Genomic DNA, 17,750 nt, shown 5'->3' on the forward strand with positions numbered 1-17,750 from the left:
CCATTAGGTGCAGTTTGTTATTAATTTATCCATCACAAATCTGGCCTGTAAAATGGTCCAAAATGATCCAGTACATATATTACATTTATCCAGAGCCCATTACATATGATAAAAGTCTAATATGACCAGCAGATTAATGACGTCCACAAATATCCAATTTAATGTTTGCACAGAGTTTTTAAAAGCTTTAAAAATTACTTAAATGATTAAATATTCAATCAAACTAAGCCTAACAGCTCAAATTTATCCAATTCTTATGTCAGTGATAAACAACCTGCTGTACATGCAAACATGTTAAACTACAACGGTAATTACTGTAAAATTTATAGCCGTTAAACATCAGTATGTAAGCACTGGGCACATAACTCTAAGCATGCTTACATTAACTTATAATATTCGTCTGTATGTGGGTGCTCGAGGGTTCCTTGGGATCTGAGTGATACAAATTTCATTATCTGATGGTATAACGGAAGCTCTATGCAGACAGTTGCCTCCCCTCTAATTTGTTGTGGTTGCACAATGTTATGCTGAAAGGGCACAGATTATGCTGTTATGGTAACAAAAACCTCAGCAGACTCCAATCGGCTATGCATGAATAGAGTGAGTCCTCTAAGCAGACTATAAAGTAGTTTAATTGGGAAAAACTATGTGTCCCTTGAGTCGGCATCAGACCACGTGCAAGCCCACAGGGGACTACAATTCAACTCTTACTCAACTGGTTGGTTTCGACTAAAGAACAATTGCAAAAGTGTCTCACCTCATTGTGTAGAGCAGTGTGCCATTGTCGACTAGTCGTAGGAGTTTGTTGGGAGTTGTCATGTTGTGGGCAACAGATTTCTTTCCATTGTGGAAGAAGGTATCAGGAGTCCAGATCTTACTGGCCAAGAGGTTGTTGAGGGGTAGAACCTGCATTGGTCCATCAAACTTAAGTCTCTCGTCCCTCCAACTTTGACGAAAGAAGACATCAATTGTGTACTCCTAAAGGGAGGAAACAGTTGGAAGAATTTGTTAATAAGCCCTCACTTTTAATAGCTGGAGTGTGTGATTTATCTGCTTTGAAAAGTTAAAATATTGGCAGTGTCACAGCAGGTGTAATAAAAAAAATGAATAATGGCAACACTTCAGTATCGTGGGTGTACATTGACTTGTGGGGACACTTAATAGGCATATTATTATGACAATGTTATATTATTTACAACAATCTGTTTTAGATTTAGATGTAGTTTTATATATATATATATATATATATATATTATATTACAGTCATTCATACCGGTTAATGAATTTTTAGCATTTTCTTCTTTAAATTATGTTGTCTTTTACAATACTCTGTTAATAATTCAGCAATTATTGTTCACACATAGAAGCACCTTACAGTGGACTAATAAATGGGCTTCAGTGAGAAACCTTGTAAAACATCTTATTTATGTTTTATTAATAGGCAAAAAAAGTCTCTTAGTGTTGTCACTAGCACGGAAAAACGAAATAACATAAAACAAACGTGGGACGTAGCCAGTCAAAGGAATTTATTTCACATTATAGCACTTGGTGTCCTAGCAACAGCCTGTCCTCGCCAGCTGTACGAAGTGGCTTTGCAAACTCAAGAGTTGTTTTAACAGGACAGGATGAAAGGAAGCGGTCTCTCCTTCATGCAAAGGTACACCCGATTGGTGATCAATAAAAACAAGACATACATGTTTCGCTTTAATTCACTATTTATTCTTCATTCCTGCTCTCCTGTAAAAACTGTATCTGGCTTCTACCTCATTGAAAACCTAAAAAACTAATTTCTCAATGGCCTCAACATGGAAGTCGTCATGCTCAGCAGGATAACTATACAGCTTCTTCTCAACACATCAGCTGGGCTTCTTTAAACAACGCCGGGTGGATGTACATTGATTGATATGACTGACCTGATAGCCTCAAAACCTTCACTACTATAAAACAGACAGAATCTGTGCCTAAAAAAGTCTACAGAGAGCTTCACTGACAGATAAATGCAAGAATGTGACAAATAAACACTTTCCTGATCCAATTCTGTCAAGTTCTGTTTTTTATTTAAATGTAGTCAGTAATATCTAAAGTGTCCTAACATACGTATCTAAAAAAAAAAAAAAAAACAGACTCAAAAAGCCATTCAATTCTTTTACATCAATTGGCTCATAATTTAGATAATGGCGCAGACAATAAAAGACTATTAAGGTCACACGAAAGACAGATGACCACACGAAGAAACCAGGACAAACACACTAAGGTGATTTATTGTTCTGCGCCCTGCGTACATTTGACCAAAACTTTACAGCAACAGTCCAAAGTTTCTTCTGTTTGGCACAGAAACACAATTTAAATCCCAACCACAACAATTACTCATGCACTTTTCTATTTTTATTACTTTACTTCCTGAGATGCTGGTGATGAATAAACAGACAATAGTGTGCTTGGCTGAGCTGGGGTGAAGCCATCATTTGTTTGCTTCCTTCAGACAGAGATATCCTGCAAACACAGGGAATTAATTTGATGATTGAAAGGGCAGGAATGAAGAAAAGTATAGTCAATCTCCACAAGGCCAAATGGCACAGTCGGTTCAGATGCCAGCTGGTGTTCCTCCAGGGAGTGAGTGATTGATTTCTCCTTGACGGAGGAGACAGATCAGGGCTTCCGTCCAATGAGAGTTTTCATGTCTTTTTCCTCTTATTTACCCGGTTAAACTCGCATTATATATAGCATTTTGAAGGACTATCAGTATAAAATACATAAAAAAAAAATCTAGAATGACTTATTAAGCCTGACATTTTGTACATTTATCCATTTGTGTCTATACATTACATTTTGGCATATTGCCTTTCTATTAGAAAGAAAAATAAAAGGAACAAGAAGGAGCATCATAATACATTTACATAGTAAATTAAGTATTCAGTCCACAGTAACACCCTACAAATACAACCAATATGCCCTATAAGCTACAGTCAGCAAGCTCTGATGACAATGCATATAAATATTACGGCAGCTCATGTTGCATGTTACAACACCTTCTTTGTAATTTTACAGAGTGTAGCTCCAATAAAAAAGTACTACATCCTGAAATTCTACTCTAAGCCTAACTGATGTTAGTTAATGCAGTAAACTGTGCAGAAATGACGTGAAAACTGTGCCTGAAGGGGCAAGAATCCATATGTTACGTCATGAAATCCATCATAAAACTACAGAGATTTGTTTCTGTCAGTTTCCCAATAATTCAGAAAGTTGAATCAGGTTACAGTTAATGAAGTCATGTGTAAAATCATGTTGGGATATCTATACTACCTTTCATGCTCTTTTCTTTTTGCCACGTGTGGTGCAAATCTTAAAAAACGTCAATGATAAGACAACATGTTTATGTGCATGTTTCACAATGATGTGAAAATCACTGTCTTATGCATAACTTAATGTTTTCAAGTCAAGCTTAATTATCCAACACTGAGTAAATGTTGTGGGGATTATCGTTGTAGTGTTTTTACTGGAAAGGAACACAAACAACTGAGAGTTGAGACAGTAAAACAAAGCAATGAACTATGTTTCCTTTGCTCACATGCAAGTGTTCGTTGAGATGAAACCAGCAAAGAGGAGGATTGTAAATGATTAAAATGAAAGAAAAGGAAATGAGGAGGATGATAGGAATGAGATTAAGGTGGAAGTTATGGTAGGATGTACAGTAGACGGCAGTAAATGAGTTTTAATGAAAAAAAAATAGACAGTGTCTAACACTTTGATAATGGCAGGAAGGTTGTGTCTAATATCTGATAGAATATTAATGCAGTCTTTTATCTTGAATTAATGAGCTCATTAAATTGGGAGCATTTAGCTAATACATCCCATTTTAATAATGTCCTCACAGTTTGGTTTTAATTTATTTCTTCTCAGCACACATAGATGTTTCATCTACAGTTTATTTAATTCATCTGATCTTTTATGGCTTACACGTGCAAAGAAATATCTTTTGTTTCAATCTTATCCAGCTACACAAGTTAGTGCTTTTCTTTTTTGTTTTATAGTAGATTAAAAAACGTATTTCAGCTCAGATAAAATTATTAACTCATCATAAGCTGTTACTGACTGCAGTTTAATGTTATTATCTGCATCAACTGACTGACTTGACATTTGATTCATAGCCTCTGACAAGCGCTTTCACTTAGCAAAAAAGCTGCTTTGCCATATAAAAATATATGTCTTATTTTTTACTTTAGAAAGCAGGTTAGAGGTAAGATTGTGTTTTGACTATGGAGTAATGAGCATTTCCTGTCGGCAGAATACCTGTCAAATCTGGCTCTGCTGGATTTTACACTCAGGGTATTGTAATCATCAGTCAGAGACTTGATCAATGTCTTAATAATACCTCTTTCTTAGTCTTCTGTTGCAAATTATCCTTGTGTGCCGTTCATGTTTCCCTGCTGGGAGTCTAACCTGTATGAGACTTGCAATGAGCTGTGAATCCCACTCCAGCTCCAATTATCTTTAGAGTTCACAGGCTCCTGCTGCTCTGTAGTGCAGGCATGCTTCTAACTATACTGCACCACAAACCTTTAATTTAACAAATACATTATAGAAACATATGACAACATAACAGGGAGAAAGGCCCTCTTATTAAATGATGGATCTTCTGAGCTGCAGACAGTGAAGTAAATACAAATGACTTACATTTAACAAAAGCAGATTGCATCTCATTTTATTTCACTGCTAGTAAAACAATATGTACTTTTTAAATGTGTTCTTAATGTTAAAAAAGGGGGCTTTTAGCTGTCACAATCTCTTTTATTTTTTATTTCTCTCATGTTAAAACTGAACAGGACTGTGCATTTTCCAGCAAATGCAGCCGAATCAAGAGCTTCTCAGCTGAGAGGAAACAAGCTCTCAAAGAACAAAGGAAGGCTGGAACTCACTGATACTTTTCACAGCTTCTAATGCTGCAAACAGACAAAAAATTTGACACTACTAATGGAGTCGGGAAATTACAGTCAACCTAAAAACGTGGGCATATTCGACTGGTAGTTGAAGCTAGTTACAAGACTGTTTGACAGCCAATATATGACATGGTATGGTCTGACATTATACTGTATAGCCTAACCATGGCTCTGCAGCATTATTAAAGTTCTGAAGAATGGGAAAAAAAATCTCATCCTTCTCTAGAGGTAGTGCATGATAAACGCACTGCTTTGGAGAGAGGCATATTGGATTCATACTTTGAATATAGTAAAGCCCTTTGGTATTAATAAAGAATTCTATTTTTCATCTTTTCTTTGAGGCTATACATATGAGATGTCTATATGGTGATGGTTTGAGAGATGATGTTCTTTTTTTGTAGGATGCATTGAGTGATAATTGCCTTACTTTTGTATTGACCTTGAGAGTAGTGTCAAAATGTCAGTCCATTAAAATCTAAAAATTTAGTTGCAGTCTTTCTTTGTTCTTTCACTTGTGGCATTTCAAACTAGAACTAGGTGTTTAATATTTAAATGTACAATAATTAAAACAGTGGGAACAATCTGTACAATAATAATAATAATACTTATATATATATATTCTCATACAAGTGGGCAAAAAGTGGGCTTGTGTTTAAGTACACTAATGATCAAATATCAGTCATTTCAACAAGCTATCAATCAGCTTGTAATTACAACTTCTTGTCAAATGTTTTTGAGCACACTGGGTGCCAATTACTTCAATCATTTTATGGCTTATTTGCCTTCTAATGTTACATCCAGGTCTGATGCTGAAAGGATAAAGCATACAGGGCAAAGTGTCATACAGTCAATATCCGTTTTGGTTGTTTTATGTTTGGGAGAACAGAAAACTCACGGTTGTATGTGAACGAGAAGGGTTGAGAAGAAAATGGTTGCCTGAGTTTGGGCCGCATATTTAGATGAGATGCTTATCCAGAGTGAAGATAATGTCATGCTTTCATGTCTTTTCAGCGTGTGATCGCTGCTTGTCTGTACCAGCTCTGTTTCTTCAGTCTCAGCTACAGTAATTATTCTGGGCTTTCAAATTCAAAAGGGTTTTGAATCTTTTGTCACTGAAAGTATTGGATAACAGTGATTACTGTGATCAGTATGCAACAAGCTGTGTCTAAATAAGAAGCTAAGTTAAAATATATACCTATGTATTTAAGTGAAATAAATTTCTCTAAGAGATGGTTTGGAATGAAATAATTAAATCATATTCAAAGAAAGAAAAATGTATTTGCATGGCTTTTCCAATGCCTTCTTTTGCTTTGGAGGGCCCTTTGTGATTCCTGGACCGTTTTCTCTTTGCCATCCTCAGTGGATTGAATGCAACTAATCTTAGGGATGTCTTCAAAATTAGGTTTAAACTAGTTTGTAATTGGATGTGTCTTCTGAGCATCTATTTCCTGTTTCTTGACTGCTGACTGTTGTGTAATTAGAGCAAAATTGCAGTAGAAAAGTGAAAAAGGCTCTCTTATTTAGCTTGACGTTTTACTTTAAATATAAATCTTAAAATTTCAGGAAGTTCATTTTAGTGAATCTGTTGACAGTAATATAATGTTAAATCTTTTTTTCCCTCTTATAAATATCACCTACTCTTGTTTGTTCATAGTCCCTCTGTCCCTCACCTGTCTGGAGGTTATTTCATTAGCATTAATAGCATGGATGCTATATCATATATATATATGATAGCATCCATGCTATTAATGTTAATGAAAATACATACATACATATATAAATAAATAAATAAATAAAACAAACTAAGAACAGTGACACAAGACATACATTCAGAGAAAATCTGGATTTTTTCTTCCAACATCTCTTTAAAGCAGGGATCCCAAACTCTGGCCCTCAAGGGCCACTTTCATATGTGCTTTACATGTTTCCCTGTTTCAACACACCTGATTTAAATGGTATGGATCCAGCTGCTAGTTGTCAAGTTCTGCACAATGATACATTAATTTGCATCAGGTGTGCTGACACAGACAACAACCTGCAGACCAGTGGCCCTTGAGTCCCGGAGTTTAGGATCACTGCTTTAAAAAGACTTTGGATGGATAGATTATTATTGTTCTTCTGTACAGCATTCACATTTTGTTTTCCAGGTTCAGAAAATAAAATTTTACTTTAAGGCCATTGTACAGCAAAGATTTGCTTCCATTGCCAAATGACTGCAGGTTACTTGCGTTTTAGTGTCATATTACCTTCAAAATGCAATTTAACAATATACAGGGGGTTTGGATCACAAAAAAAAAACCCTCTTTGCCTGCTCTGCTTTCAAATGCTCCTGCTCCGAACATAAATCATCTTGTGACGCATGGGAATACATTGACCTGTATGGTGAGTGGGGAAAAAATAAAATTAAGCCCTATTTTAAGAGTATAGTTTTTCTGAAAGGTGCTGGGAGGGCAAATCGAAATTTTGCATGCAATGTGTGAAAAGAGGTTTAATTGGGCTTGCAAGTCTTTGAACAAGGACAGCATGATTGATACAGAATCCAGGGGTTCACCTTCAAATTTTAGTAGCATAAACATCCATCTTTTATGTAAAGACCTTGAAATATTTAGATTTCTGAATTTTAGGCATACAGCTGCAGGCTGAAAATCTCATATTTTCAAGGTTTTGCCCCCAGAAAATGTGCAGTCCTGTGGAGATCAGGCCATCACTGATATCTTGTCAAAACAAGTTTTAGCACAGCACATGTGACAACCTGAATCACTTCCCATCAGCAAAGGCCTGTCAAATCCCACCATGAAACAGGTACATGTGCCGGGACACTGCATGCATGCGAATGAGATGTGACTGTTGCAGAATCACTGAGAGGGAAGAAGTAAGACGGAAATGAAAGGCTTGTGGTAGACAAACACATCCACCTACTTACCAAAGATCAGCATCAAGATCATAACCTACATTCATCATATAAAAATCTGCAAAAATTGTCTGTGAAACCCCTGAACTACAAGCCATGTAATTGGCCCACTATTTGAGTCTAACATCGATATGCAGTTAGCCATCTCTCCTGTTGCAATATGGAAGACTAAGGCAGATGTATTGGAGTCTAGTAGAAGGCTGAAGGAGTGGCCCTCAGGGTGAGCGAGAAGCAGGCATTTCTGGGACAGTTGATGTTCCAGAGATGGGTAATTGGACCACTGAATGTACACAACATAAAAGTATGACATGCCTTGGGTATAGAGTGTGCTCTGTCAAGGAGCATCTCAGCTTTAATAATCTCTCAAAGCATTTAAGCTTTACATTTCTAGCCGCACTAGTAGCATTACTCTTGGGATAACAGTGTCGGTCAGTTATTCTCTTTGGTCTGCAGTGAAATATCTCAAAGACTATTAGATGCATTGCTCTTACAAGTTGGCACAGAAAAGAAAGAAAGAAAGACAAAGAAGGAGACAGATTTGACAAACAAAAACACAAAGGAGCAGGTACCTGTGTGGGTAAATAAATTATGACATATGTTGGTATAAACAATTTTTAAATTGGGGAGAATAAGGAAATAAAACAAGGAAAAAAAGACAATAATAATAATAATAATTTACTGGAGGCATTGGAGGCAGACTCAAATAGGTAGTTGGGGTGAAATCCGAATCAGCCCATCAGCATTTTTACACTTTCTTAAATGCTTCAGCTTTATTAGAAAAAGTTTAATAAATCTAAAAATTAATACCAGTAATACACTCTAAAAAGTTGAGAGCCAAAGAAAGACATTTTATAGAATCATAGTTTCTTTTCAATCAAAAGGTGGATGATACAGAGAATACTAAAATATTCTTGGAGTTTGGGGAAATGTCAATGTGTCAAGGCCAGGGCTAGAAACCCCCTCTGACACTACATGTGAACCTGTTATACCACCACAAACAATAAATGTGCTTGAAAATCAAGTCTCTGATGTAAAAAAAGAAAATGGACTCTGTCTGGGCTTAGTCTGCCTCTTAAATCAAAATTCAGATTAATTAACAAATCACAGATTTAAGTTTTGATCCTTTTTGAAACTTTTCTGGAAAAAGGATTCATTAAGGACACTGTCTTTTATAAAACAGCCAAGCATTGTAAGTTGAGATAAAGTTTTCTTTAAATATGCTCCAAGCTGTGCATTTCTCTTTGTTTTAGTGACTTGATAGCTGCATCAGAACAGAATTATTAGATAATCTCTGGGGATTTGTCTTCAAAACAGAACTTTTCTTTGGTGAATACATCAGGGAAGCATCTAAAAAAAAAACTTTCTTCCACATCTCAGATACCTCCAGGATTAGCCATTTCCTCTCTTTCAACTGACCTACAAAACTGGTCCACACTATTGTTTCCCTGATTACTGCAGTGCTTCATAGTCTGTCTGTTCCACTCCACACTTTTAGTAGCCTCGAAACTCATGATCCAGAAAACACAATCACAAGACCCTGACCTACTGTAGATACGCTTTTATCGGCTCTAAGTACCCAAACTCAAAGTCTTCAAAGCCCAAATACACATCTATAAAAATAACTTTCCCTCAGCTCATCACATTTTTCTTTACATCTATCTGAAAACCTGGGCTCTGCTCACTACATGCAACAGTCTTTGTTCTGTTAACACAAAAGAAAAATAGGCACCATCCCACACACTTGCCCTCAGAAAGCACCCCAACGACTTGGAGCCAGTCATCAATCTTGTCATTCATAAATCTCATTATGCAAGTTTACAGTCAAGACCTACTTTTTTAGCGAAGCCTACCATGCACATTTGCTCACTGTTCTGTATAATCATTGGCCTTGTCTTGTCATTCCCTTGCTCTGTTAAAAGGGCACAAGATCTCAGATCTGTGACAGTCATTTCATTCATGCAGTCTTTTACTAATTCTTCCATTTTGGAGGGTAGGCTTTCTTAGATTTTATTGAAGGAAACTATTGAGGTGCAGGATAAAGACAGAAGTGAATCTCAATAGCTTTGTTTTTCTTAATTGCACTAATGCTTAATGCTTTGGTGTTATATTATAAAGCAAATTCAGAAAATTACATGTAGAGCTATATGACTGGATCTTTGCAATGTGTCTGCAATAATAATTAAACACTGAAGATTTTGAATGATACAGTAAAGTGATAAATATTGCAGTGTAATGCAGAGATTCCATTGTGTGACGCCTGCTAAGGACCAAAACCTCATCATCTTTTGAGACTGGACTGTGGAAAATCTTGAAAGGAAATGCTTGAAGCCTGTGTGCAGTCTTCATGCTCATCCTGAGCAAGAAAACTCAATGTAGCCTGGGGGCAAAATGGAGCTTTGGCTGGGTGAGGATCAGAAACTGATGAGGCAATGCGAAGATAAAAAAATTTGACTTTTTTTTTTAAACCACATATAAGAGCAGATAAGCAAACTCTACTGGCACTTATTACAAGACAAAGAGCTGTCTGTGTGTGTGCGTGTTTGCTTTCAATGCCAGATAGAATACACCTACGGTGACTTCACTGTATAGATCTGCCCAAAACATCACCACAAGTGGGTTTCTTTGTCCTGTACTAATGATTCATGCTCCTGCCAAGTGGAGTATGTGAAAAGAATAAAACTAGATCTAGAACTGAGCTCTGTGAGACCCCAAAGGTGATATGTCCTGAAAAAGATAAAGCACTGTCTATTATAATAAAGCAAGCGAGCCAACACTCTCTCCCAAAGCCAGCCCACAGTTTCATATACTTTATCTTTACAGTGTCAGGGATGGTCTTCTGTTTGGAAATCAAAGACCGCTGAAAACACAGAGCATTTTTCTCTTAAGATGAAGTACATTCCTTTATTAATTATTTTTTTAGCCACTTTATTCATTTATTCATCTATTCTGTTACAATCAGTGTTTAACTTGGTATCGATTGCTGGCAAATTGATACATAGTTTAAAATAGGACCATTAAAATTGATTGAGCTCCGTTTTGCCCTACTCCCCGAGCCCTCTGGGAAATGTTTGGCACTGGACTCTGGCATTGTTTACATATGTCATCAATATTAGTCCTGTGTAATCCATTCACAAATTAACACTAAATAAAGACTTGAATAAAAACAGTTTACACTGAGGACACACTAAGATCTGACCACACAGGACACACAGAGCACAGAGGTGGTCTAGAATGCATTTATCGACATTTGCAGTCTAAATAAAAATGTGTCCTGGGCCACTCAGACGAATCAACTACTGACCCAATGTGACTCCACACAAAAGGGTTTATATTGTCATAATGTTCGTATCTTTACATGGTGCAAACTGTAGCAACTGCATCTATTATAACAACGCTTCTCTTGGCTTGAAGGCTTATGAGGAAATTGATGCTGTTTGTAATGGTGATTAGCTACCATATGTACCTTTAAGTCTGTGAAAATCGTGTAAATTGTGTTGCCCTGTAGTAGCACACAGTTTTTGCAGCTGTGTTGCTGAACCTAGACTTGACCAGCTGTAGCAACCCCAGATCATAGCACTGCCCCCACAGGCTTGTACAGTAGGCACTAGTCATGACTTCATCTGCCTCTCTTCTTACCATGATGCACCCATCACTGTGGAACAGGGTAACTCGGGACTCATCAGACCACATAACCTTCTTCCATTGCTCCAGAGTTTCTCTGGTTAGCTTCACCGATTAGTTTCTTATGGCTACACAGCTGTTAGGTCCCAATCTCTTCAGTTCCCTTCACTAACTTGTTTGTGAGGAAATGCTCTTACTTTCACTATTAAACATCGCCCTGAGTTCTACTGTTGTTTTTCTTAGATTTGATTTCACTAAATGTTTAAGTGAAAGCTGATCACCTAAATTGGGTTTAGGTTTTCTTTTATTACCTTAATTAGGTTTTTATGTGTTACCTTTTTGTGTCTTTTTGTTTGGGCTGATCAGCCACTATTTAAATTTACTCTTGCATCTCATTTGTTTGGTCAGTTTTTTCATTTTGTTTGAGTTAGTTATTTTTGTTACCAGTTATTGAAGTAGAGTTCCATTACATTGATCTTTTTATGGGCCTGAATACTCAAATGTTTTGTAAGCTGTTTTTGGATTATTTTTGGAGGGTTAAAATAAAACCCTTTTTGAACTTTAAAACTGTGCCAGTTGGTCCTTCCGCGCTTGGTCCATCACAGTGTTTAAGGGTATGTTTCCAGTGATTCTAAATAAGATGTGGCATCTATAATGAAAATGATATTAGCTTGAATTATTCATAAGTGTGTTGGCATGGGGTTGATAACTGGGTGGGCCTTTTAGGGATTTTCTCAGGCTTTCTATGGCTTGGCAGAGGTCAATGCTCTCTGAGTGATTCTAGTTTAAGAAATGAGAAGCTACTCATTGCATCAGTTGGGGTTAAAAAAAACTATTGCCAGCTGAAAAGTAATGAAGTAATGAACTGATAGGAGGCTCCTACCTATTTGCTTAGTTAAATCCAGTGTATGCAAGAGTAATTTTTTTTGGGAGAAAGGATAATAAAAACTGCCATTCTACAGTGTAAAAATAAAGGTCTGTGCTTCAGTAAATTTCTTTATCATTTCTCAGGATCTACAATACTTAATTTACAGATGTGATCTATCCATGACATCCACATAAAGTAGGACATGTATCATCAAAAGCAGCAAAAATGGAAAAATGCTTGCTGGCTCTAGAACTTCCGTATTATTAATATGAGAGGTGTATATATAATATATTTGTGAAGGATATTGCTTGTTCTAGCAAGCAAATAGTTGGGGAACAGAAAAGCACATTCATAACAATAAATAGTTTAATGTTTTCAGCACAAGGCACCTTAAGGTATTAATAACTATTAATTTAAACTGGAAATGCACAGTGTTACTTGACATAGAGCTCAAGTGATAAATACCATCGATGAGACAAGATGACATTTGCTTCTACCATTCACTTTAATTGTGTCGTAGCTATTCCGGTCTTTGCCAAAGGAAAGATTGAAACTTTGCTTCTGGTTTGAACATCATATTCGCATGTTGCTTGATTTATGTTTTTCCCATTCAAACCCTTATTGTAAATATTTCCCCTGACATTATGCATGTTTAAACTAGTTAACAAATATTCATATCTACTATAACTGGTCATGGTCTGGGGATTTTTCTCCTTTGAATCGTGTTATGAGTCCCTTTGAATTAGAATTTACGTCATTAGTGTCTTGATTGATTTGATTTAATTAATTTTTCAACTAATTATTTAATCAGTTAATTACTAGTACTCTAATGGCATCCACATGGCCATTAGATTACAGTTAATGTGGTGGTTTTCCATATTAACATTAATAATCGATATATTAAGCTGATTATAAAAATGAATATTTGTATCTAAACATTTTTAATCTTTTAATGACGTTGGGTCACAACAGTGTTGACATGGGTCTGTGAAAACCTCAGGAAATCCTCATTGACTCATGTGAGGTCTGAGTCTGACAGGATGAAAATGAGCTCCTCCAGGGAACTCTGATGTAGAGGCAGTATGAACCTGTCTAGTGAGATGTCAAACAGGCGGTCAAGCCATTTCAATGCTGAACCACAGAAACCACCAAGAGCTCAAGATGGTCAATTAGAACTGCATGGTCAAATATGTCAATTGCTGCATGAGGCTGCGAGACAAAGCTTGAAGCATGTCAGCACCTGCTGCTTATAGGAGTTCATCTAAGGAACAGAATTTCTCCCAGAGTAGTACTGCTTGAAAGGAGAGCACTTTGACTCAAATCAGCTTGACTTAAAATGCATTGATTGACGTAAACAGCATCACGTTAGAGGAGTAATCTTTTCCTGCGTGTAATCTTTTACTGCACTCTGCTTGTTTTTTCCCCTCCTAAAGTTAATTGACTGTTTTATATGCAAAGTCAGAGTAATTGGAAACCTTGCTGCCATCACATTCTTAATTTTATTCTAATCCGTTTTTTTCAGTAGGACTAATTTCAAGCATTTCAAGATGCCGATATTTCACGCAGTATAACATAAAAAATATTTTAAAATAGATTTTATTCTCTGATTGCTGAAATTAAATTCTGTTATTCAGATGCTTGTATCATCCAAGCACTTTTGTCAAGTACTTATACGAAGTTACAAGTAAAGTGTATTAGCTTGTTTCTTTGGATTTCAAGATTCATGGTTCTGATCAGAGGGAGAAAGGAGAAGAGAGGGATACTCACCATGTCTGTGTCAGACACTGGCCCAAAACTCGTCACATAGATGTTTGTCCTCACTTCTGTCACGCTCTCTGAGGAAAGAGATAACAAGGACCAACACACATTAAAGTACAGTCTCAATATGAGAAAACTTGCTGCAGCACTAATTTTGTTACACTCTTTGCATGCCTGATATTTTAAAATATTCCCAAAACGGTTCACATAAGACAATTTTCACCCAATTTCTCTGTACAGAACAGCTACTGTACACATTTCTTACATGTTTTAGTCCTTTCAGGACCTTGTACAATATTTCTATTGGATTGTTTTCAGGACACCGTCTTTCCCAAGCTTATTTTTTAGAGAATGTGCATATAAATGCACACAGAACTATGGGATTAATCCGCCATTTTTGGGGAACCAGCATTCTGTTTACAGCATTTAACCAGTGACCATTGTCTTTTTCATCTCTGGTTGTGGAAAAATATGATACAACCTCCACCGTGCTTTACACAGGGGATATGGTTCCTATGTTTAGTGCTATCCCTTAAAAAAAAAAACAAAAAAAACAAAAAACAGTTTTTCAAAACTAGGTTCTATTATTGTGTTGTTTTTCCACAGAAAACAGCCCTTTGTTTCATCCATGTGATTTTAATTGAAGTACAGAACAATGCCAAGGCTCCTTGCTGGAAAGTAGTGGACTTCCTCTTCAGTGTTCTCCTGATCTGATGGTGGACTTTAGTCATTGTGAGATGTGTCTTTGGTTGACAGCTGACTAACTGATGCTGGGGTACAGTGTTACAGATAAAAGAGTTAAACTTATTAATTTGGAAACAGTACGTTGAATATACAGGTTTTAGTAAATGAAATGAGTTCATATCATGTAGTCATCACATTGAACTGTCTCAATAAAATTACAGCTTTGTGGCAACAATCACCAGCCCTAAATGAAACAGCTGCAGCTCAGCTTCAGACACAAACACTGATTAACAGTAGTGAGATGTACAGGCATATTTGAGACCTTAAATAAAGCTTTAAATAAATCATTTCACTGCATCATATTGTACTTTTGAGTAATAGAAGTAGCAGTATTGATAACAACCAACTACAGTAGTAAAATATAGCTTATTTAAAACACTAAAATACAACACTGTGAATGATAAGACCTTAAATGATCTGAATGATTAATAATCAACCTTTTTATCTTCACTGGCTATACATTTTGACTAGAGAACTGTAGTCTCAGGCACGAGGCCTGAGACAATATGTTTCTTGATAAATAATTTATGAAGTATAACTTTTTTGTTTAGTTTAACTGGATTCTTCTGCTTTCAGAATTTGTAGGGGAAATGATGATGTATTTGAGCCGTGGTTTTGCAGACGAAGAAAACTGTAAATGGTTTTCAACTATTGGGTTTACTGCTGTATGCTTGCCCAGTGAAGTATTAGTGTAGCCCTGGTTGGTTAAATTCAAGGATTCAAGCTGTGTTTCTATTTAATATTGTCCAATCCATGTTCTTGTTGCTGTGCCACAGACAGCAGTTTTGAAAACACAATACTAGAACAACAGCATTAAACATGTCCTAAAATGTAAAGCAGAGCTTGACAGCATTAATAATAAGACTCTCAAGGACTTGGCCCAGGAGGGCTTCTCCACCCTGACCTCAATTCAGGCAAAATGTTATGAGCAACTTCAAAGATGCTTTTGAAAGATGTTTGTTAAATAAAACTACCTTTTTGTTTGGCTCAGGCTAGTTTGGTCCACCAAAGCATAAAATCTGCTTCGGGCCAAGCCAGAGTCTGTAACTTTGGAGAGTTGATGTCCCTTTTGACCCAAATAAATTTTAGTTAGCATGCCCCAAAAACATTAACAGTCCCCAAGAGACTCATCACTCAGGAACAAAATGCAGCAGCTCAGCATTCAGCATATGTGTCTGTGTGTTCTCTTTCTTTCTTTTTCTTTTAATTTGAATAATACGCAGCCATTACACAGCTATACACACATGATGATTGCATTAAACATGAGGTTTAATGTAGTGTAAATTTAATACAACTGTTACCAGGCTTTTTGGCTCTGTATGTTCCTTGGGCGAATGTACTTCTTTAATTATAATTACATGTATCATTGCACATTATGTTACTATACAGGGCTCTGTCATAATAATTTATAGATGATTCCTGTTAACTGTAACAATTATAAAATTGATCAGTTAGTCAAGACTTGATGTGCAGACTAAAAAAAAAAGTAACATTAGGAAGGACACAACATGAAAGTCTTAACAGAGTAAACTTGCCCTCTTCAGTGTGGACTGGGACACACACTGGGGCACGTCTGGGACGGTTGTGTAAAGCGGACTCTTAGGTCAGTGGCGAGACAAACTACTGCTCTCAGTGGAGCAGCATGTAGAGATAAATGAGGCTTTTCTCCAAAAGTGAATGGATCCTCGACTCTAACTGTGTCCCAGATCTAAGTGACCACCCACAGGTGAAGTCTCTAATCCTTTGGCAAAGGGCCCCACAGAAGGACAACATCCACTTCCACATTAATCACTCCTACGACACAAATGGTTCTCACAAACGTGCGATTATCACAACACAAAGTCAGCAGTTTGCATGGGAGACATAGGCAGGAAAAAGAATGAGTTGCCCTGTTTCTGTTTGCAACAATGCACAGGAGCGTGGAGCGGATCTAATAGAAACCGCTGAAAATAAAATGATTTTTTTTCCCAGTTTTTCTCCAGTCTCGTGTCTGGTTTGGTCCCACAGGACTGTTTCTCAGAGGCAAGAAGCTGGACAACAGGCACAAGCTCTGTTCTAATGCTAATCTAATGCATTAGCAGAAAATTTCTTACTTTTACAGATTTATAAACTATATCCTGTTTATTGTAACAAATTGCTCAAGACAGACTCAAATTTTTCTGCAGCTCCTTAAGTGATTGATGTGTTCCTATTTTCAGGGCGTCAACTTGAAAAAACATGACCTTTTCCATGTGTATAAAATAGATAATGTTTTTGCTGCCACAAGCACCCAAAATGAGTGAGCTGTGAAGGCTTTATTATATTTTCGGTGATGTAAGAAATGTAATTAAAAGATATTCGATGTGACCACCTTTCTGCTAAATTAACACAAAGGATGTTTAAAATATGGAAATTCTATACAACTTAAGCATTCATAGTGTAATGACATCTGCCTTGTAGCACATGCTATTACATAAATTCAAGTATATAATGGCACAGTGAGGGGCATAAAACCATATGGTTCGCCTCCTAGACAATGACACTCTACTGACCTTTGTAGCTCTGGTGGTTAATTTCTTCTTCTTTTTTTTTCAGATCAAGGGGCAAAATCCAGACAATCCAGACACAAGACTGGAAAAAAACACCTGCTTTTACATAAAACTTTACAGTCAGACAGAGCTCCATCCCTTTCAGCCCTCACTGGTCATCATTTTGATGCCTTTGAGATGTGAACAAAGGTGGAACATGACAATAACGACCTGTGTGCACTTCGTCTTCCTGGTTGCTGCCACAGAGTCCGGTAGGCACGCTCACAGCTTCAGCAACAAGCAGTCGAGCAGAAATGGACGTTCCAGCTGGCTGGCTGAGAAATAGTAAAGCCTGCTTGAGCATATGGGCCTGCTGTTATTCAGTATGTTGCCCTTGGAGGGAT

General features: G+C 36.8%; 1 protein-coding gene across 2 annotated transcripts in view; it reads right to left on the minus strand.

The window, feature by feature from the left end:
- Positions 1-17,750, minus strand: part of gabra3 (gamma-aminobutyric acid type A receptor subunit alpha3) — a 101,278-nt gene that overhangs the window by 26,842 nt on the left and 56,686 nt on the right. For both annotated transcript variants that reach the window (XM_042009190.1, XM_042009189.1), the window contains exons 4-5: positions 14,105-14,172; positions 758-978 (exon numbers count right to left, since the gene is read on the minus strand). In XM_042009190.1, the coding sequence (XP_041865124.1) occupies positions 758-978; positions 14,105-14,172 (289 nt within the window). The remainder of the gene's footprint in view (positions 1-757; positions 979-14,104; positions 14,173-17,750) is intronic.

The sequence above is a fragment of the Melanotaenia boesemani genome, chromosome 15 (genome assembly GCF_017639745.1).
Source record: "Melanotaenia boesemani isolate fMelBoe1 chromosome 15, fMelBoe1.pri, whole genome shotgun sequence".
Lineage (NCBI taxonomy): Eukaryota > Metazoa > Chordata > Actinopteri > Atheriniformes > Melanotaeniidae > Melanotaenia > Melanotaenia boesemani.